The sequence below is a fragment of the Hyperolius riggenbachi genome, chromosome 3 (genome assembly GCF_040937935.1).
Source record: "Hyperolius riggenbachi isolate aHypRig1 chromosome 3, aHypRig1.pri, whole genome shotgun sequence".
Classification (NCBI taxonomy): Eukaryota; Metazoa; Chordata; class Amphibia; order Anura; family Hyperoliidae; genus Hyperolius; species Hyperolius riggenbachi.
The window spans coordinates 262,250,164-262,274,104 of NC_090648.1; the positions used below are offsets into that span (position 1 = coordinate 262,250,164).

General features: G+C 43.3%; 1 protein-coding gene across 1 annotated transcript in view; it reads right to left on the minus strand.

The window, feature by feature from the left end:
* Window positions 1-17,233: 17,233 nt before the first annotated feature.
* Window positions 17,234-23,941, minus strand: part of SYPL1 (synaptophysin like 1) — a 50,907-nt gene continuing 44,199 nt past the window's right edge. Inside the window, exon 5 of the mRNA XM_068276273.1 lies at window positions 17,234-18,164. Coding sequence (XP_068132374.1) covers window positions 18,048-18,164 — 117 coding nt within the window. The 3' untranslated portion in view covers window positions 17,234-18,047. The remainder of the gene's footprint in view (window positions 18,165-23,941) is intronic.

Sequence of the window (23,941 nt, forward strand, 5' to 3'; positions counted from 1 at the left end):
TGAACAGAGCGATTTTCCAAGCGTTCTTTTTTAACAAAAGCTGTACACTTTCAGCTCTACAGTTCAGAAAAAATTGCTAAACCAAAACGCTCCAAACATCACTAGGCACACGCCTAGAATCGCTTTGAAAAATCACTTCTAATAGCGCTGAGCGTTTGCGATTTTGCTAGCGCTCTTAGGCATGCACCAGCCTTTACTCCTCACATTCGCCATAGTAAAACTAAAGACGACAAGTGAAGGAGGGGTGGGGGGAATTGGCACTTTCAAATATGGAGGAACGTTATTCTAGGCCACTTCTCAAAAGAGATATAAACTTATTAATGAGCCACTACACACCAACAACATGGTTCAGCTCAGAACATCTCTAGGGAACTTTGGGAAAGCTTTAACACACAAACTGAACAGCTGGTTGGAAACCTTGGAAAGTGGGAGCAAAAAGACCTCCAAAAGATAACTGGGCTTTATATTAATGATGTCTAATAACAGTTGCCTAATCATGGGCATTAAATAGTTTTTTTGAATTTTGGTACAGCACAGAGAGATATGAGTAAAGGGTTAAAAAACGGAAGAGAGGCAATAGTTCACTTGTTCTATAGTTGTATGGGAAGATAAGTTGTACTGGAAAATATATATTTTATATTTGAGAAACTGGGAAATGTTTAAAAAAATTATTTACCCTTTTTCTCAAAGGTAAAGGACAGGGAGACTGTAGAAAATGTTGGCAAGCAATAAAAAATTTGCCAAATTAAGATAATTATTGTTCTGATAAATGTATTGCTCAGGTCTTTTTTTTTCTGTAGCTGTTCTGTTTGTGAATAGTTGTATTCTTAAAAGGCATGTTGTTGTACTTGTACATAATCCTGACTTTATTATAGAATTCCCATTTTGCTGCTAGGTTGGTGCAATCTAGGAAATCTAGCTCACTATTGAATGGAATATGGAATAATGCTTTTGGGAAAACACAATACCAAGAGAAAGCAGTGACTGTCCAAGTGTACATACTGATTAAATGTATGCACTTGTTCACCAAGTCTTTATTCACCCTCAACAAAACTAACAAGTAACTGAGACAAGTTATAGAAATGCTTTTTTATCATTCAAACCGTTTTTGCAAAGGGTATAAAACATTTTTTATAAGTAAATCTTTCTTTAGCGTATTATCAGGTCACTGGGACAATCACAGCAGAATAGCTGTTCGAGATTCCTGGCGCCCAGGAATCTCGAACAGCTATTATAGGCACGAGTATTTGACCTGAGGAAGCGACGTTTGGTCGCGAAACGCGTTGTCTAAAGTGCACAATAAATTTACTACCTATTTATTGGTTTAAAGTCTTTTATTACAGGTAAGACATTTTAATCTTGCCTTAGAGATTGTTCAAAATTTAGTGACAACAGTGCATAACCGAAGGGCGCCTCTGTACATTGCTTTTATCCAAGTCTTATACCCCACTTGTTAGGGGAGTTGTCCTATCTTTGTATAGGGCTCTCTTTTTTTCTCAAGGAGCAGCGACCTGAAAGGCCGAGTGGAGACGGTATTTCTCCATATGTGCTGAAAGTGGTTGCCGTCAAAAGCAACCTACTTTTGTGAGTATAATAATCTTGACTATCTTGTCCACTTTTCGAAACGTTATTACACGATAGTGGGCTCCCGGTGCCCCTGTGTTTTTTATTCCTTTTTATCCAGTTCGAATCACAGCAGAAGACCATAGAAATAGGTCACAGTCCAAGGCTAAGGTCCCACTGATCTGAATCAGATGTATTTTTTTACAAAGTGTGGGAAACATCTAGTGCAACTCTATGGGCCGCATGAAAAACGCAATGGTAGGCTTTTAGTAGCATTTAAAAAACACTCACGTTATTTTTTTATGCACTATTACACTTCAAAAATATAAATATTAAAAATACAAAAAAATTGCATGGGAAAAGCATTAAACAAAGCAACTGAAAAAGTTCAAGGAAAAAAACAAATCAAAACTCAGAAATGCCCATAGCAGAAATCAGATGCTTTTTTGCATGGACAAGTGTGACCCCAGCCTAAAGCAGAATATCAGATCAGAATATCTGGTCTGTCTTGCAAATACCAGGGCCCCTTGATTATCATTGTCGGGAGGAAGGGAAACCAGGCACTCTTGGGCCAAGCAGGACCTATGAATAGAACTGTGGCTCTCTCTAGTTCTAGCTTTCTCAGTACACTGGGAATGAGATTGAATGGCGGGAAGGCATAGAGGAGACCTTGAGGCCAAGGAACTGACAGAGCATCTAGTCGGTTTGTTGAAGAAGGATGCAGGGCACAGAAATCTGCCACTTTGGCATTTTGTGGGGTTGCGAAGAGGTTCTGTACAGGGGTTCCTCAATTTGCTGTGATCTCCTCTAAAACCTCCTGATTGAGTTGCCACTTTGACTCCAGAATGGCATTCCTGCTCAAGGAGTCTGCCCATATTTCTAGAGCTAGGTCCCTTACTCTCTAACTCTCCTGCATCCTGAGGTAGCACACAGTGACCATATTGTCTGACAGGATGATGAGATTGTGCCCCAGAACAATTGGTCGCAAACCTAGCAGTCCCAGTTTGACCGCCATCAGCTCCTAGTAGTTGGAGGACCTTGTGCTCATATCTGGTCCCCATCTGCCTTGTATCTGCTGGTCTCTGCAGTGAGCCCCCCAGGCGCTTGCATCTGTGTATAATTTTAGTGGTTTCTCTTGAATCCAAGGACTGCCCTGGACTAAATGAGCCCATTGCTGCCACCAGTTCCGGGAATGTATCACATGAATGGGAATCGGAAATATCTTGTCCAAGGACAAATGATTCCCATCACATACAGTCAGAAACCACTCTTGAATTCTGGAGTGAGGGTTTGCCCATTCCACAGCTGGGAAAGCTGAAGACATTAGCCCCAACAGAGATAGCACCCTCCGATGAGAAATTTGTGCCAGATCCCCAAAGGAACGAATCTCCTGCAGCAACGTCTCGACTTTTTGGTCTGGTAATAATACTTTCCCCTGGACTGTGTTCCACACGAGACCCAGAAACACCAGATTCTGAGACGGGGTCAACTGGGACTTCTCTAGGCTTACAAGCCAACCTAAATCTCTTAGGGTCTGAATTGAGAACTGTCACTCCCTGAGTAAAACCTCCCGAGATTCTGCCAGAAAGAGAAAGTCGTCTAAGAATGGTAGAACCCTTACATTGTGGAGATGCTGTCAAGATTTCAAATATGGCGGAATATCGTTTTTTCCGATTAATTGAACTGTTTATATGACTAAATAAAAATAAGCCTAATATGTTTCTTTCCTTAGGTACAGAAGATGATATCCATGAGATGTAGAATTTAACATGTTTATGATTACAGAGGTGTGCTGATTGATAGCAATTATGATAGCTATGAATTATTGGAATTGAGCTGTCTCATCCATGGACAATGGAATCAGGCTATTCCTTATAGAAAGACAGACAATGGAGACAGAATGATAGTTATCCTAGGATTAAAGGTATTCTCGTATGGTGGAGACCTGAATGATATCTTAAAATAAGCCTTGAATGGGGGTTTTCACAATGTTTGTGGTTCAAAGGGCTGATTTCCAAAATACAAAACAAGACTCAGAAAATATACTGGGTTGCTGTCAGCATTTTTCACATTAAAGAGATATAAGATTACATTCAAATTCCCCATCTTTAAAAGTAACGATTAAACCCAGGTTACAGTCTTAGTAACAATAGGAGCAAATTCTCATAAGAAAGTGTATTGCTTAAAAACCTGACTTATTTTCAAATGAATCCAATGACATATGTCATAGACACATATGGAATATATATATAAAAGGATAATCAATATCATGTCTTATATGAAATTATAATTTTGATATTATACTAGCCTGTATTGAACATGTGTGTATTATGTGAATGAATATGATATATACATATATATATATATGTGTGTACATGATGGTCATTTGGTAATAAAAATGGACAATATATATTATATTCCTCATAATCAAATTCAGGTGATATTAATTCAGGATATATGTTTAGTATTGTGACAAATAATTACTGTTTAAATGTTAAATTCTTATAGCCAGAAGGTTTGGAATTCTTGCTGTGGTTAATTTAGTTTTGAGTAATTACTGCAAAAATTCCAGAGAGAGAAAACAGCTGCAGAACTAGTTTTGTGTCAGATAAATTTACTCTGTGTGGTAATTGTGTTTGATTAAGACCAACTGCTTGGAATCAGCCATGTATAGTATCTAAACTCTTGTATACCCAAGAATTATCCTTAATCCATCAAACAAGCATGGGTTTTTCTAAAGTAACAATTGGGAAAGGCCATTCATCTTATAAATGTGAGCCATGCCACCTGCTGGAAGAATACCATACGACAGCATACATTATTGATGAGCCAAGGAGGACACCTACTGGTGATGGCAAAACCCTACAATTTAAGAAACAGTTCATCATTAACGCCTAGACACTCCCACTGCCTTGTGATTAGCTGAAGGATAATCTTTGTTACAGCCCTTTATTTTGTGGATTGGCCAGTCACTAAGCTATGGGCAGATATGGTAGATAATAAGGTGAATAAAATTGGAGAGGGGACTTGGCACAAGAGAGCATCAGAGAGAGATCTGAAAAAAAAAATCCCCACAGAATCATCTAAGAGCAATCCACACTCATGGATCTCTTTTTAAAATGGACACGCTCATAAAGACTCCATTACTGGTAATTATGAAAGGGTTTTTATTTATTGATATTATTCACAGCGCAGATATCTGAACATTTGATTTATAAATTATTGTTTTTCTTATTTTCTAGTCAATATAGCCATTAAAAAGGGTAGTGGATTTTTCCAGGGCACAGGAAACATTTCACTCCCTATTTGATATAAAACCCATTTACAGTGGGTATATTTTTTTTTTTACGGAATAACACAATCAATAGTTCTGTGATCGCTGGCTGTGAATCCCATAACTTGTTTTTGATAAAAGCTAGACTTTAAAAACGTGCTTCCATAAGCCTTGATATTTTGGTATTTTGCTGTGTCACAAATAGGACCAGGCCTAACTCCGTTTAATTTATGGTCATTTATTGTTGCTAAAGTAGCTTAGTATAGTCCCAATCTTGTCCTATACCTTTTTGATAAACCAACATATGTTAAATCATAGACAGAGGTAAAATTCCTGTTGTTTAATTGATTGCATATAGATTGTATGGGAACACCGCCCGGTGGCCATATTTGCTGAATCTTAGCTATGCACTATTAGTTAAATTTAATTAATTGCTGAATGGTTTAGCCTTAGGCCCCATACACACATCAGACCATAGTCTTTTGAAAATGAAAGATCACAGACCAATCTTACCACCCTTCATGTAGTATGAGAGCCATACTCTACACAGTCTTTTCTATGGAGCTGAACTCCACATCAGAAAAAAATCTTTGCAAGATGCTGCACACACAGATGCTGTACAGACACAAAAGATCAGTATCTGCAAAAGCTCTGTTCCTGTCAAAAATCCATTCCTGCAAATTGCAATGATAGTCTATGAGATCTGCAGATCATCATACACACATGATTTAACTGACATTCATCTGCAGATCAGATCCACCAGGATGGATTTTCAGATCTGCCGATGATTGCTTGATCTGCAGATGAATGTCAGTTAAATCATGTGTGTATGATGATCTGCAGATCTCATAGACTATCATTGCAATTTGCAGGAATGGATTTTTGGCAGGAACAGATCTTTTGCAGATACTGATCTTTTGTGTCTGTACAGCATCTGTGTGTGCAGCATCTTGCAAAGATTTTTTTCTGATGTGGAGTTCAGCTCCATAGAAAATACTGTGTAGAGTATGGCTCTCATACTACATGAAGGGTGGTAAGATTGGTCTGTGATCTTTCATTTTCCAAAGACTATAGTCTGATGTGTGTATGAGCCTTTAGGTTTTTCTGGTGAATGCATATGATATCACTTTGTTTCACTGAAGTTGTGTTATCCAGCTCATTATAAGAATAACCTTACGAGTTTGTTTTGAATCAAAAGTGCAATTCTATATTGTTTTGAGATATTGTCATATTTATTTGATATTAAATTAATATTTTTACAAATTGGTCTACGTTTGCATGTTTAAACCAGTACTGTGAGAAACCCACGAAAAACGAACTCAAAAGTTAGACATATATCAGTCTAAAACTCCTCCCACTATTTCAGGAACTTTGGACTATTGATTTTATATTTTTGGTAACGATTTATACAATCGTTTGACTAAACACCCGACAATGCAGAAACGCCATAACCTCCACCACCACTTTGGTGAAAATTCTCGGGGCTGATGAGATCTTAAACGGTAGAGCGTTGTATTGATAATGACAGATTGTGTCGCCGATTTTGACTGCAAATTTCAGAAACTTCCGAAAGGATTGCTGAATCGGAATATGGAGATATGCATCCTCCAGGTCCACTGTCGACAAACGCATTTGGAAACATCAGGTTGCGGACGGAGGCTATGCTGCTTTCCATGTGGATTGTTTTCTCCACAATGTAAGGGTTCAATGGCTTTAAATTCAAAATTATGCCGTATTTTCCTGGCGGCTTCAGAATGAAAAAAACTCGGGAATCGAATCCCATTCCCTATTCCTCCATTGGAACTCTGGAAATCATATTCTTTTGTAACAATGGGATTAACCGGGTAATGGGGGTAACCGGGGATATGAATTCTATCCTGTACCCCGATTGAACTAGATCCAACACAAACTGGCTTTTTGTTATCTCTTGCCATTTCGAACAAAAAAGGACTAGTCTCCACCCCACCGGGAACTGGGAGTCGGTTGGACTCTTTGGGAGTAGTGGACTGTGGTTTGTTAAACAAGAAGGTCCTGCTCTTTCCTGAATTGTAGTTTTGTTTTGAGTTCGACCTCTCCCCAACTGGTCCTTCCTGAATTACCAAAAATGAAGAGCAGGAGTACCGCCACCAGGTTGAGAGAATCTGCCACTGGTGCAGGGAAAATGGCCTGGTCCTCAACACCGCAAAAAACGCTTAGGTGGTTGTTGACTTTAGGAAACGCGCCCCCGCCCCCCCACCCCCAATCTGCATTGACGGATCGGAAGTGGAAAGTCCCCTGTGCACAACCATCTCCAAGGACTTAACCTGGAAATCCAAAACCACATCCACACAGAGAAAGGCCCAGCAGAGGCTTTTTTTCCTCCGCCAACTGAATAAGTTTGGTATGTCCCAGAAACTCCTGACGAGTTTCTATTCCGCCAAAATCAAATCAGTACTCTGCTCCTCCATCCTGGTCTGGTACGCTGGTTCTGCCGCCAGTGACAGATACAAACTACAGAGGGTGATAAGATTAGCGGAGAGGATAATCGGGAAACCACTCCCCCCTCTGGACCTCTTCAATTCCAGACTGCGTTCCAGAGCACTAAGGATTACTAACGATCCCTCTCATCCAGGTTACCGCTTTTTCAGCCGACTCCGTTCAGGCCGGAGGTTCAGATCCAATGCCACCAGGACCTCAAAGCACAGGAACAGCTTCTTCCCCTCTGCTGTCAACTCTCTTCATAAACTCCCTACACACGCTAACAGTCTTCCCTCGCAAGCATGTTTGGTCAGAACCCGACTGCACTGATGCACCTTACGCAATAGGTAGAAAACTGGGGGCTGATAATGCGAAATCATGCAGAATTGATGAAGTGATGATTTATTGCAGACCAAGGTTAAAACGTATAGCAGTAGCGTAATAGTGTATGGAACTGTATCTGTATTGTGTTTGTATAACATTTATATTGTGTATTGTGCCCTGTATGCCAAGCCCAATTCCGGGCACGACCCAGTCGTGCTTGGCGAAATAAAATGATTCTGATTCTGAAAAAGGACCCTTTGGACAGAAAGGGCTGTTTCTGGACTCTCTTATATCAGGAAACGTTTTCACTTTGTTAGATCTCTCAAGTACAGAATCTAAATCTTTCCCAAAAAGTAGCTCGCCTTGGAATTCCATGGCGCATAGCTTCTGTTTGAAAGACACATCACTCTCCCATGTGTTTTAGCAAACCGCCCTTCTAGACTTTTGCAGAAGTTCTGACAGATTCTGCGCCAGCATCAGCCAGATAAGCTACAGCTTTGGCGATTACTGGAAGAGATTCCAGAATCTTCATGTGGGGTGCCTGCGACCAGCTGTCTCTGTAATCCTTTGACCCACTCAACTAGGTTTCTTGCAAGGCAAATATAGGCAATTGCAGGCTTAAACGAAAACACTATAGCATTACAAACAAGTTTTAGCAACATCTGTGCCTTTTTATCCTTGGGATCTTTAAGTGACTGTATCCTCAAAAGATAAATCCGTATACTTTGAGTATTGGGACAAAGGGGCGTCCAAGTTAGGACATTTTGACCAGATCTCTTGATTAAATAGAAACCTCCATTTAAAAGACCTAGGGATAAATAATTTCCTCTCAGGATCCTTCCACTGAGAAGCAATTATATTCTTCATCGATTTGTGAACTGGAAAGACTCTAGAAGGCTGACCATCCAATCCCCTGTAAATATCATCTTGACTAGAAACTTAGTTTCCTGGATCTGCTTGGATTCATAGGCCGCCTTCAGTAACTCTGAAGTATCCTCCGCACTAAATAGATGAGTAGAGGTCACAAACATCAGATCTGTGGCTTGCGAATGTCGAATCTGAACATCCTTGAAAAGTTTGGATTCGCACGAACCTCCATAGACTTCAATGGGAAGACGAATTTCACAAACTATATGAAAATGAGACACAAAAAGTGATGGAAAACTTGTTTCAAAGGCTCTAACGCCTGCAAAAGGGGGCATGGCGGAGAGGGATCCATGCCAAAAGTCCCACCATGCCAGAGTCAGGTTTTAATCCCTAAAGGGCAGAAATCACAGTACATTCCCACATATGAGGAAAAGGCCTGCTTTAAAATGTCCAGAGTGGTAATGTCAGGGTTACTTCCCGCTTCCCACAGACCGAACTCTGCGTTTAACGCACCACAAACAGCTAATAGTTGAGACTCTCAGGACTTAAAACGTTAATCCTCTCGTCCGCAATCTTTGTGTAGTGGTCGCCGTGCTAATGTGCGCCGTTGGCGAGAGTGCAGTCCATGGAGGTTTTCCAGCCCCTATGGTCGGGCTGAGGTAGCTTAATGACTGTAAAGTGACCCAGAAAACTGTGGTTCTGCAGAGTGGGCCCAGTGGGCTTTATTGAATGATCACCTGAGGTGACCAAAGGTTTTGCCAAAACGTATGCAGCCGATTAATTGAATTTGGTCTGTCCAAATGAAACAATGACCTTCTTCTCTTGGGCGTGTCCCTAACACACTCATATAGGTAATTGCTTCATTGTGATATGCAAGCCCCCTCACCACGACAAGGTAACGATCACAAAGGAGAATTCACATCACGTACATTTTTTTTTTTTTTTGCAGCCACAGTTCAGCACCACGGGGCATAAAATTAGGCATGTACACATGCCAGAAAAAGTATTTCTTTAGCGGCCGCTGCTATAAAAAATTCAGGATCCACTTATGGAGTAGAGTCCTGGTCTGGTCACTGTTGGTGGTGGCGGAGAATTCAATCAGACAGTCAGTCATGCGGCATGCAGAGATGCTGGGTGGGGACCGACTTAAAAGTCTTCGGGCAGGCAGTAGCCCTCCGGGATCCATGCCTCATTTATTTTTAAAAAGGTGAGGTAATCCACACTTTTCTGACCTAATCGACTGCACTTCTCAGTGACAATCCCTCCTGCTGTGCTGAAGGTCCTCTGACAGGACGCTTGAGGCGGGGCAAGAGACAAGTTTGATAGCAAATAAGGGATAGAGTGTAGGTGCCTCTAATATTAGATTAGAGGCGCCTAAACTCTATCCCCTATGCCATCAAGGCATTTTGTATTGAACTGAGGAAGCAGGCCATGACCCGTGAAATGCATTGTTAGATTGCCTTGCAATTACCTCTCTTTTTAGCCAACCCCTCTTCCTCTTCATCACTTAGGTCACGCAAGGTCTCCTCCTCCTCCCCTCAGCCAAGACCACGGGTAGCCACAGGGTGACCGCAAGCCCCCTGGGACGCCTGCTGCGGTTGGTCTTCTACCACCTCCTCTTCAGACTCCTCCCTCTGTATTGCCGCAGGTACAGCAGATATCGATGACAAGCCTGGTAGTGGTGGTGGTGATGGTTCCCACAGCTCTTCCTCTTCCTGGTCATGCTCCTCTACAGCATGATCCAGCGCTCTTCGCAGGACACGCTCCAGGAAGAACGTGTATGGGATGAGGTCGCTGATGGAGCCTTCAATGCAACTCACCAGGTTTGTCACCTCCTCCAACGGATGCATGAGCCTGCAGGCACGGCGCATGAGCCTCCAGTAATGCGGCGCAAAAAAAAAAATTAAAAAAAAAAAAAAAATATCCCCAGATCCCCACGGCCCGTCCTGCCAACGTACTCGTACATATACTCGTTGACAGCTTTTTCTTGTTAGAGCAGGCGGGAGAACATGAGGAGCGTTGAACTCCAGCGAGTCGGGCTGTCGCAAATCGGCGCCTCACTGGCATGTTCTTTTCCTGTTAAATGTCTGAAAAGCACGCCATGGCCATGTAGGAACGCCTGAAATGGCCAAATACCTTCCTGGACTGCTGAAGGACATCCTGTAAGCCTGGGTAATTACAAACAAATTGTTGTATAATGAGATTCAACACATTTGCCATGCAGGGCACGTGTTAACTTGCTCAACCTCAACGCCGCTAACAGATTGCTTCCGTTGTCGCACACAACTTTGCCGATCTCCAGTTGGTGCAGGGTCAGCCAAAGATCCACCTGTTTGTCTAGAGCGGCCAGGAGTGCTGGTCCAGTGCAACTCTCGCTTGCAGGCAAGTCATGATCAGGACGGCATGACACCGTCGTAGGCGTGGGAAGTGGAATAGGCTGTGGGTACCTGGGGGGGGGGGGTGCAGTAGTAGTTGTAGAGACAGCTGCAGAAGAGGACTCAACCGAGGAAGATAGCGAAGATGGAGGAGGAGGAGAGGTGGCAGCAGGGCTACCTCAAGTCGTGGTGGGGTCACCAACTCCGCCGCACAGCCACATATTCCATGCTTGGCAGCCATCCACAGGTTGACCCAATGCACAGTGCACGTGATATACCTGCCCTGACCGTGTTTTGTAGACCAGGTATTAGTGGTCATATAGTCCCTTGCCCCAACGCTGTGCGCCAGAGATGCCACAGGTTGGGGATTGCCTTTTTGGAAAAGTAGTTTCTGCCCGTTACCTTCCACTGAGGTGTCCCAATCGCGACAAATTTCTTGAAGGCCTCAGACTCCACCAGCCTGTACGGTAAAAGTTGGAGGGCTAGAAGTTCTGACAAGCCAGCTGTCAGACGTCTGGCAAGGGGCTGACTGGCAGACATTGACTTATTCCGCTCCAAAACTTCCTTCACAGAATGGAAAGTGGGCAGATTTGCAGGAACTGCTCAAGGTGAGAGGCGGCGGAGTGCAGGGTGGTTGAGAGTGGGCAAGGACAGCAGAGGTTGCCATGGCTGAATATGCTGCTGGACCAGGAGGAAGAGGGTGGCTTTGCATTTGTGTGCTGCTTTTATTAATTCGTGCATACTATTGTTTGTGTTTTGCGATCAGGTGCCTTCGCAAAACAGTTGTCCCTAGGTGGGTGTTGGACTTGCTACGACTCAGTATCTTTTGGCAGAGGTTGCAAATGGCACACTAACGAAAAAATATGCCACAATGGTGATCTTTGGAATGTCAGCATTCTGGCAACAGCAGGCATTTAAGGGCGTGTTGATTGGCTAACCCCAGGTGCCGATACATGCTGTCTGACAGTGCCACTAGCTCCTTGCGACGAGCTCCCCCTGCAAGTTTCAAGAACTCATCTACTCCTCCTCCTCCTCTGAACTCTCCACCCTGTTCATGTCCTCTTGCGGGCATCTACATGACATCCATGGACAAATAGTAGTCATCTACTGCTTCACTAGCCTTAGACACCGATAAATAGGCACCAACAACTGGTACTACATCCTCCTCCTACTTTACGTCCACGCAGGGCTGCGGAGTCGAGGTTTCATAAACTGAGGAGTCAGTCTAATACTTACCAGGACTGTGGATTTAGTAAAAAAAAAAAAAATAGTCCAAGGAGTTGGAGTTGAGGAGTCGTAGCAATTTTGGGTATCTGGAGTCGGATGATTTTTGTACCGGCTCTACAGCTCTGCGTCCACATGTGTACTGACGCCTGACTGATACAGATCACGTGGTGTGACAACCTCCTTATCTCCTTTAGTCTTCTGCCAATAAAGGTTGTGCATTACTTAATGCATCATATGTGAATAATTCCTCTGACATACATTGCTGCCCATAATTATTCATACCCCTTGCAAATTTTGACGTAAAGTTAATTTTATTCAACCAGCAAGTCATTTTTTTGCCCGGAAATGACATAGGTGTCTCCTAAACGATAAGACTATGTACAAGAGGAATTATTGTGGAAACAAACATTTCTCAGCTTCTATTTACGTTTGGAGCAAAAAGTGCTATGTCCAAAATTATTCATACCCTTCTTAATAATCAATAGAAAAGCCTTTATTAGCTATTACAGCAATCAAATGCTTCCTATAATTGCAGATCAGCTTTTTGCATGCCTCCATGGGTATTTTTGCCCATTTATCTTTAGCAATGAGCTCCACATCTTTCAGGTTGGAGGGACTTCTTGCCATCACTCTGATTTTTAGCTCCCTCCACAGATTCCAATTGGATTCAAGTCAGGACTCTGGCTGGGCCACTCCAAAACGTTAATGTTGTGGTCTGCTAACCTTTTCTTCACTTTTGCTGTGTGTTTTAGGTTATTGTCATGACAGTGGGCATGTTCTTTGGATTGAAGGCTTTTTTTATGCTAAATGAAGAAAACATCATTATGGCCAAACAACTCCATTTGTGTTTCACAGAATACCAGGTCTTCTTTGTCCAGATGAGCATTTGCAAAGGCCAAGCGAGCTTTTGTGTGCCTTATCTGGAGAAGTGGTGACCTTGTTCTGCATCAATGGAACCCAGCAGTATGCAGTGTCCGTTGGATAGTCTGCATTGAGACATTGCCACCAACAGAGCCCAGATTCACCATGATGGCCGTGGTGGTGATGCTTGGATTATTTTTCCCAACTCTCAATATCCTCCTGGCCAGCACAGGTGTCACTTTTGGCTTTCAACCACATCCTTTGAGATTTTCCACAGTGCAGCTCATCATGTATTTTTTAAAAATACTTTGCACTGTAGCCACTGGAACACATTTAGAAATGGCCTTGTAGCCCTCGACTTGTGAGCAAGCACAATGTGCAGCCGCAGGTCCTCAATGAGTTCCTTTGTCTTAGCCCTGACCGTCCACAAACCAACTGCAGAGAGCTGCAGTTTCACCAGTTGAATTGATTAAATCAGCTGTTCCCAATTAAATCAGGGGAATTAGGATGCTTTAGAACTGCTTGGACTATTTGGAATGATATAGAAGTTTGGATTTTACCACAGGCTGACAGTTTGTTAAGGGTATGAATAATTTTGGATTGGACACTTTTTGCTCAAATTTAAATAAAAACAATTTTTTTTTCACATTTCGGAGTGGCCCCGCCAGAGTCCTGACTTGAATCCAATTGAGAATCTGTGGAGGGAGCAAAAGATCAGAGTGATGGCAAGAAGTCCCTCCAACCTGAAAGATGTGGATCTCATTGCTAGACATAAATGGGCAAAAATACCCATGTAGGCATGCAAAAAGCTGATCTGCAATTATAGGAAGCGTTTGATTGCTGTAATAGCTAATAAAGGCTTTTCTATTTAATATTAAGAAGGGTATGAATAATTTTGGACATAGCACTTTTTGCTCCAATGTAAATAGAAGCTGAGAAAGGTTTCTTTCCACAATAATTCCTCTTGTACATAGTCTTATTATAGTTTGAGAGTATCCACCACGATCCGCACCATCAATATAAATCTTTATTCAAAATGTTAAAACATAATAAAAAGTATGGGTCGTCCTCAGATGACGCACAGGCGTTTCGGACTCACTCAGTCCTTTCTCAAATCATGTCAGACCCACACTACCTATCTACACCTAAAATCATGTTTATATAGAGTAAAGGAGGACCACATAGAGAACTATTTCATTATACAACATGCATATGTATGAGAGCATGTGTCCAATCAGGGCATCACCAAGGGGCGACCATAGCCAATCAGAATGCAGCACAGCGGAAGAGCGGTGAGAGTAAGCACAAAAAAACAGTAACACATAATACCTTAAGGACCCTCATCTTGTCACATCCCCATAGATAAACCATAGGGAAAAAGACCTCCATTCATCGTGTCCGCATAGCGTACCAGCGCCACAGAGTGCAAACTTCAGACCCCCACCGCTCATATGGATCAGCCACCCTCATCCAATCAGTGTCTAGCCGACAGCGTCCGCACACGGACTGCCGTCATACTAGCCAATCAGCGTATCCGTATAGAGACGGAAGCAGAGGGCCACGGCGGAATCTCAGTGGGCATAACCCACAACCTCCGTCACGTAGCTCAGGAGTCTCCGCCAATAAACGTCCGGCCTACAGCGTCCGCATAAGAACTAACAGGTGGGGGTCTGAAGTTTGCACTCTGTGGCGCTGGTACGCTATGCGGACACGATGAATGGAGGTCTTTTTCCCTATGGTTTATCTATGGGGATGTGACAAGATGAGGGTCCTTAAGGTACTATGTGTTACTGTTTTTTGTTCTTACTCTCACCGCTCTTCCGCTGTGCTGCATTCTGATTGGCTATGGTCGCCCCTTGGTGATGCCCTGATTGGACACATGCTCTCATACATATGCATGTTGTATAATGAAATAGTTCTCTATGTGGTCCTCCTTTACGCTATATAAACATGATTTTAGGTGTAGATAAGTAGTGTGGGTCTGATATGATTTGAGAAAGGACTGAGTGAGTCCGAAACGCCTGTGCGTCATCTGAGGACGACCCATACTTTTTATTATGTTTTAACATTTTAAATAAAGATTTATATTGATGGTGCGGATCGTGGTGGATACTTGCTGATTGCTCCTGACTCCGGAGTGGATCCCTGCACATCTATTGACAACCATTGGTGCAAGAACCTTTCCTTTGGAATATTATAGTTTGAGAGACGCCCATGTCATTTCTGGTCAAAAAATTCTTGCTGGTTGAATAAAATTAACTTTAAGTCAAAATTTGCAAGGGGTATGAATAATTATGGGCAGCACTGTATGTCAGAGGAATTATTCACATATGATGCATTTAGTAATGCACAACCTTTATTGGCAGAAGATGAAAGGAGATAAGGAGGATGTCACACCACATGATATGTATCAGTCAGGCGTCAGTACACACGTGGACGCAGAGCTGTAGAGTTGGTACAAAAATCATCCGACTCCAAACTCTTTAGGTCTGTAAGAGAAAACCGCCCATACTTGCAACCTCCAGAGGGTAACACGAGCCACTGAACGGAAATGGAGGAAAACTCAACTTAACCAGGATTTCCTACAGTGCAAGGGTAACCTGCTGCATTTCCACACTGCCCTTGCTGTTGGATGCAAAGCAGGAATACTTCACCAAGCTCAAAGGAGCACCAGCTTCCAACCCCCAGTGTCTCTGCCACTTTCAACTCCCTGCTTAAATCCACTCCCTTACCCTCCATTTCCTCCCTCTCTGCCACAGATTTAGCCACCCACTTCAACAAAATTGTCTCCATTTGTCAGAAAATATCCAGCCTCCAAACCTCACCTCCTACCCCCTCCCATCCAGCTCCTCCTCTATTCACCTCCTTACTACCATTGAGGAAGTCAACCACCTACTGCAGACTTCCCATACCACTACCTCCCCCCTTGACCCAGTCCTTTCTGACTTGCGTCCTCACTTCCTGGATTTGGCCCCCGTCTTCACTGCCCTGCTTAACCTCTCCCTATCCACAGGCACCTTCCCCTCAGACTTCAAGCAGGCCACTGTACTTCCCCTGCTAAAGTCTGGTCTCCCCATGACCCGAATTGCCCGCTGCAGCCCGTCATGAATGCGGCAGCCAGAATTATCCAATCCTCCCATCGCTCCACTACTGCGGCTCCCCTCTGCGATTCCCTCCACTGGCTTCCTATCCAGTCCAGAATCAGATTCAAGATACTGTGCCTGGCCTACAAATCAGTCCACAAAACCTGCCCAACCTACATTTCCAATCTCACTCAGAGGTACACACCTAGCCGCTCACTCCGATCTTCCCATGAAGTTTGCCTGACTGCCTCCTGCATCACCCAATCCCATGCACTTCTCCAGTACTTCAAGAGCTGCTCCAACACAATGGAACTCTCTACCTCCCCCATTAGGGTTTCCCTCACTAACATCTTCAAGAAGGCCCTCAAACCTCACCTTTTCACTCTGGCCTACTCCCCCCCCCCCTCCCACTCCCAGTGCTCTAATCCGGCAGGTGAACTCTGGTCCCCTACCTTTCAGGCTAAGTTCACAGTGGGACGTTAAAGTGGCACGTTAAAACAGCATTTAACGCATAATAATTCACTGCAATGAAAAATCAATGCCCTGTTCACAGTGCACACGTTGCGTTGGTGACCAACGCTGCACGTTAAGTAAAAGTACTGCATGCAGTGCGTTTTACACGTTATTAGCTGCGTTGGACTGTTTGCACATGCTCAGTAATGACTTGGAAGCATACTTTTCATTGCCTGTATTTTTTACTGTATCTGCTGTATGCAACGGTAACGCTGCGTTGCCACTTTTTGGGCGCGTTGCGTTGTAAGCATGCGGTGCGACTTTAACGTGGCATCAAAACGCAACGTCCCACTGTGAATCTAGCCTCAGGTCTCTTCTTCTCCCTCTAGATTGTAAGCCTTCAGGCAGGGTCCTCCTCATGTCTCCTACCTGTTCACGCACCTCCATTACCATACACCCATCCCATGGATCGTAGTGGACTCGATTTGCTCCCATCCAGTGACTGACTAAGTATTACCTTGTACTCCTACTGTGCTGCGTGATCTGGTTTGCATGTATTCCTGCATTGTCTTATTGCTGTATGTCACCCCTAAATATTATCTGTAACCTTAACTAAATGTCTAGTGCTGCTTAATATGTTGCCGCTTTCTAAATACAATATAAATAAATCACAATTAAGTGTAGGAAATATCGGGTTTACCTCTTAATTTCAACATATGTAAGAAAACAGTAACGAATCAAAGCACATGTACACAAAGCATTTTAATATGGTGCAGGTAGGAACATATAACAATACAGGATTCAGAACAACAAAGACCAATAACCCAAACAACAGCGTGAACATTGCTTTACCTTAATGAAATAGACAAAGAAGATGGATGATGCTAGATTGTTCATAAGATCTTAAATATCATTAAGCCTACACCATCTTTTCCAAACAAGCATCACAATGTTTAAATGAAAGTAAAGAACAGAAATAACGCTTACCAAGCTTTGAATAGTAAAATATGACAAAAAATTCCCAAAATGTGCAGAATATTAAGAAAAAAAAATGGCTGTGCATATTAAACAGATATACTGCTATATACTTACTCACTGTAAGTTAATTTTATTCTGTATTACTCCAAAGTAATGTTACAGCAGTTTGGCAACTTGTTACTACTACAGTACTTCATAGGAAAGTTTAACAAATCCAAAATAGGAAAGGAGCTATTTACATTACAATTGCAAGTTTTAAGCTTAACAACTTCTTCACATATGGGCTAGGTTTCCTTTGAAGCCATGTTTCCGTAGTGTTGGCCGAGACAACATAGCTGCTGACTAGTCACGTTCTGGTAGCTAAACACCCAACTCTTTCTTGAGCATCACCATACAAACTGCTCAACCCTTTCATATGGCTATTATTGTACAAAAACAAAATGGAAATGTCAAAAAGATAACGCATCATAACCATGAATTTACTGACATGTCAGGGAATATTTAACATATTTAAGGACACCGAATTATGGGTAACAAGTCCTGTACATGGATGTTTTCTTGCTTAGAGTGTCTTGGTTACTTAGATTAAGATGGTGGGCCTTGTTCAGGATTTGGAGGCTGCGACTGAGTATGAAGACTAGTTTCCTTGTAGACAAACCACGCATTACCTGCCCACAAGATCAAGTTCAGAAATCCAAAAGCCTTAAAATGAAAACAAAATGAAGAATTTACAGTCTGCCAGCACAAAAGAAAGGCAAAAGTAACTGCTGATTAAGAGATTATCAAAGAAATTCACATGCACAAATATTATGGAAGAATCCCTAGATTCCAGTTTTAATAGTGGCACGATAGTCAAAGACTGTGACCCAGATTATTGTATTTGGTAAAAGAGAATGGCATAGTACCAGCTGCTGCTTAACCACTTGAGGACCGCGGTGTTAAACCCCCCTAGTGACCAGGCCAATTTTAGTTAATTGGGCCACTGCAGATTTAAGGCAAAGCTGCAGGGCCGCACAGCACACAAGCGATTACCCCCTCTTTTTCCCCCCCACCAACAGAGCTCTCTATTGGTGGGGTCTGATCACCTCCACATTTTTAAATAAATGTTACCATTTTTTATCCCCATTCTTATCCCTCCCTCCCAGCCAATCACGCGATCAGCGGTCATAGGCTTCAGCCTATGAAAGCCGATCACTCTCCTGTGGGCCAGCCGTGTCACACGGCTGTCCCCAGTACAGCGCTGCTGCAGATCGCAGCGTGGTACAAAGTAATTAGATGGCGAAACCACCATCTGCGCGTGCAATCTCCTGCTAGACCCATAGACGGCGGTTCACGCCAATCGGCTTGGAGCAGTCCTGGGGCTGCCGCACAGCTCACGCCAATTGGCGTGGAGCAGTCGGCAAGTAGTTAAGTGGAAAAAAAATAAAAATAAATAAGTGTGTGTGTGTGTGTGTGTGTGTGTGTGTGTGTGTGTGTGTGTGTGTGTGTGTGTGTGTGTGTGTGTGTGTGTGTGTGTGTGTGTGTGTGTGTGTGTGTGTGTGTGTGTGTGTGTGTGTGTGTGTGTGTGTGTGTGTGTGTGTGTGTGTGTGTGTGTGTGTGTGTGTATATATAGAGAGAGATACATATACATACACACATACACACATACACACATACTTCTCCTCAGGACTATTTTTTTTTGTTTGTTAAACAAAGTATTATTGATCAAATTGGTCATGAGATACACATTGCAAATGGTCAAGTATGATATATATGTGTACAACAGGGCTATTGGTTCAGAATAAACGTATAGAGAGTATCAAATAACAAAAATGGCACTACAAGATTTCAAAACCAAAGTTCCTACATCACACAACATGCACATTAAGAGATATAGCATATTTTATCATACCACAATTAAGGATACAACTCTCCCCAGGACTATTTAAGTGGGCGGGCCGCCCAGCTGTTTTGAGATCCCGCCTGCCTACCTAGCTAGCTAAAGCTGGTGACATAAACCTTCCGCGGGCAGGATCGTTCCATTGCCTGCTATAAATCAGCGCTCAGCTCTCGCTATACACTGCAGGAGTGCTCCTCTGCCTGTGTGACCTCCTGCTTGAACAGTGATTGGCTGGACGGGTTGTAAGGGGCAGGGCTGGTTAACTGTCTGTCACCCGCCATAACTGAAAGCCTCTTCTATGCCCCGCTTTACTGGCTGCCTGTGTCTGTTAGATGTAAGTGCCCATACATTACTTGATTTTAGCAACTGGCAGATTCAATCTCAGTAATTTAATCTGCCAGACATCAGTTGAGAACAGTTTGCCTAGGGCAGTAAAAATTACAAATCCGGCCCTGGCTGTATTAGTTCGGCAAAGTCTATGAAAAGTTGCCGCTGCAAAAATGGAACATAGATCCAGTGTTAAAGGTATGTGCAAGTGGCTTGAAAGGACAGTGTGGGGGGTGATTCTTGCAGAGTTCACATGCATGTAATTTCATATGGATGTTATTTGCTGCTGGGGTCGAGGGGTATTGCAGATAATTTAGTATGATACTGACTCTGTTTACTATCTGCAATACCCCTTGACCCCAGCAGCTAATCATATGAAATGCAAAAATTACCCCCTTTATGAAATGCAACAAACACCGCTGTATGAAACGTGAAATTAACCCCACATATTAAATGCAATAGTCACCCCAGTATGAAATGCAACTAACACCCATATTTGGTGTTCTATCCAGGCTCTTTTAGACGGGTGCGTCATCTAACTAATTTTGGTGAGCACCTGGCTGTCATCAGCTCGCCTCCTCATCTTATGCTGTAGGTAGAGTTGTACCAGCCCTGCATTCCCCCTCGCACCCCTCCCGGCTTTTCATGACACACACACACACACACACACACACACACACACACACACACACACACACACACACACACACGGTCTCAAAGACAGGAGTTTGGGTCATGGAGCTGCTGGTTAAATGGATAAGCTGCTAGAATTTGCTAATCCCCACTTTTGCTTCCAGGATAAGGCTCCAAAACATGGGGAATATTTTCATCATCACTACACTGAAAAATCAGAGCTCATGTCTAGCTTCCATAATAGTCTTGAACCTGCCATTGCCTGACTTGTTGCATTCTGGTTCTCCAGAATAATAACATCGGTTCATTATGAATTTGGTGGCCGACTTGAAAAAGCCTGCAGCTTCTAAGACAATGGCAGCTTCTTTTATGCTGGGGGGGGGTACACGGTACGACCAGGCGGCTAATCCACCGGATCGACTCCCGCCGCGCCCGGATCGATTCCCACTCGTCCCCGCGGGTGATTCCTTATCTTCCGCTCGACTCCCCGCTATTGTCCACCCGCGGGGATCGAGCGAGCAGGGATCGAGCGGGGTCTTTGGACCTGTCGGAAATCAATCGAGCCATCAGCGGCTTGATTGATAAGGGGGAAAACGTACCGTGTATCCCCAGCATTAGACAAGTAGCCATCTTGATGTCAGACTATCCTAACTCTGCTGCACATAGTCTAATTACTAGCTACATAAATTTGAATATGATTTGCATTGATTCAGTAGTCTTGGCATCTCATTGATCATCCTTACTGTTTGTATGCAGGACTGCAGTCTCTGCTAAACTTTGCATCATTGCCTTTCAGTGTGAATTTCTGGGATGTGGAGTGGAAGGCCAATTCAGTTGATCAAAATATTTATTTTTGAACATTACGTAATATAATTTTTTTTTTTTTTTTTTTTTTTTAGAAGAAAAAACGGCATTTGCAATCAACTCAGCTTTACATGAGCAAGAAGGATCTCCCATAATGCATAACTGTTGCATATGCAGATTATCTCTTTATGCCATAAAAGCCAGGCACACAAAAGCGCTGGTCCAACTACCTCAGATCCATATTAATCCATGCCTTGCAGTGATGAGCAAAAACTCAGAAACAGCTGTATGCATGTTGGATTTGTATGGCTATGTGAGGGCTCGTTCACACTACAAGTGCTTTTCTGAGCACTCGGATTTTAAAAGCTCCTGCTAATGTTATCCTAAGTGTGTGTTCTCACTGGAGCGATGCGATTTTGTAAAAATCCCCCATAGCATTGCATTAGCAAGAGCTTTTAAAACCTCTAGCATTTAAAAAGCCCTTGTAGTGTGAATCAGCCCTAAGATATATAGGCCATACGCATTCTGGGATGCGTGTCTGGCTTTTAGGGGAATAAAGAGATTTACATATTCAATAGGAATACATCATGGGAGATCTTCTCTGCTTAGAAGTTTATTGCTAATACATTACCTTTTGTTTGTTTTCAGAATGCACATTTATATACAGTAGATCTTTCTTACTAAGATGGCTTTTGGTCTATTTAAAGCTAGCGTTAAGCTGAACCTCCAGCACCCCCTCCTCCCCCCCCTATGAAGAGGTATGGCTCGGGGCCCTATAGAGCCTCCCCGATGCTCATGGTCCCTTTATTGCCGCAATGTCACCCTGGTCTGAATCTCCCACTGGGGAGGCTTCGGGAGCCCAAGTGCTCTCAAAGGTGGACGGCCTTGTACTGGGCATGAGTGAGCGCTTTCAGAGTATGGAGCTACCCATCTTTGGGGTATTCAGGCTCCCAAAACCTCCCACTGCGGCAGAGAGTAGTATTCGACCAAATCAGTTCAATACTGCTTATGGGGTGACAGTATTTGAATGAGGGGACCAGGAGAGGAGCAGGAAGGCTCTATAGGAGCCAGAGCCTTCCCTCTCCATAGGTGAGCATTTTTTTCCTCCCAGCTTAACATTAACTTTAACCATTTCACACCAAAGGGGTTTTTACCCTAACGGACAAGAGAGATTTTCACCTTTCAGAGCGCATCCCTTTCATTTGCCAATAGCTTAATCACAATGACATGATTTATATCTTGTTTTTTTCACTACCAATTAGGCTTTTTGGGGTTGATATTGGTTTTCAGTAATAATTTTCTATGCATTTAAAGAGAATCTGTACTCTAACATTTTTACAGCAAAAAGCATACCATTCTATTCATTATGTTCTCCTGGGCCCCTCTGTGCTGCAATTCTGGCTTGTAATTAACAGTTTTAGGCAGTGCTTACAAACAAACTAACCAGCTTGTGATAGGCTCACATAAGCAGAGTGTGTGAGTCATACAGAGCCTGCAGGGGGCCTACAGAGGGTGTGTATTGCTTCTATACAATCACAAGCAGCCCTGCACATTCCACACATTCCAGCCTTAAGGTCCGTACACACGCCGGACTGCAGGCAACGACGGGTCTGTCGTCACCTCCCGCTGGGCGGGTTTTCAGCAGACAGTCCGGCGTGTGTAGTCTGTCTGCAGACTGATACGGCTGTTTCTGAGCGATCCGCCCGGCGGATCGCTCAGAAACAGCCGTATCAGTCCGCCGACAGACTGTACACACGCCGGACTGTCTGCTGAAAACCCGCCCAGCGGGAGGTGACGACAGACCCGTCGTTGCCTGCAGTCCGGCGTGTGTACGGACCTTTAGCCCGACAGAGCCAACAGAAGAAAACAGATTAGATCATATAACTAAGATAACACAGCCACTGTGCAATTAGGAAAGGCTGCAGTTAGACAGACCACATTAGAACAGGCAAAGGAACTTATAGGATAGAAGAACTAAGGCTGAAAATTTTGTTAGAGTCTCTTTAAGGCAAAAAAAGGAAAAAACAAAAACACTATTTCTGCAATTTCATCCCCTATAGTTTTAGGGCTCTTTCCCACTAAGACGTTGCGTTAGATGTGACGTTAAGGTCACATAACCTGCCCCTAACGCAACGCATGCGAGCTTTGAAGTTGGACGTTCTATAGAGCCGCGTTATGAGTATCTTGATGCGTACTTTGACGCATAATATCGGACGAAAACTGCGCACGCGGCAAAAGACTGGAGACCAAGTGATCGGAACACTCCGCATCACGTGGTCCCGCCAGCCAATTGTAGCACAAAGCGGCCGCTCCAGGAAGTAAACACGGAGTGCAGTGAATATTAATTAGCCATGTGGCTAGGCACAATAGCGGACTGACTCTCTCCGCCTCCAACATTACTGAGCATGTGCAAACAGTCTAACGTGGCTAAAACCACGTATAACGCAGAGCATGCTGCACTTTCATTGAACGTGCAGCGTTACACTGTAACGCAACGTCGGCACTGTGAACAGCACATTGATTTTTCATTACTGTGAGTTGGGCTGCGTTACAGGCTGCTCTAACGTGCGCCTGTAACGTCCCACTGTGAAAGCAGCCTTAACATAAACACCGCTACCGTACATAAAACCCATGCATTTTATCTGCCTATTTGTCCTGGTTATTAGCAGATTTTAAATTATGTCCCTAGTACAAAGTATGGTGACAATATATTATTTGGAAATATAGCAGCGCTGCTTAACTTATAAAAACGTCCTGGAGCTGTTAATAGGCTCCAGCAGGAAGTTTTAATAAGTCTACTTGACTTTAAGTGGTTAAACTCATATCTTAGTTGTTC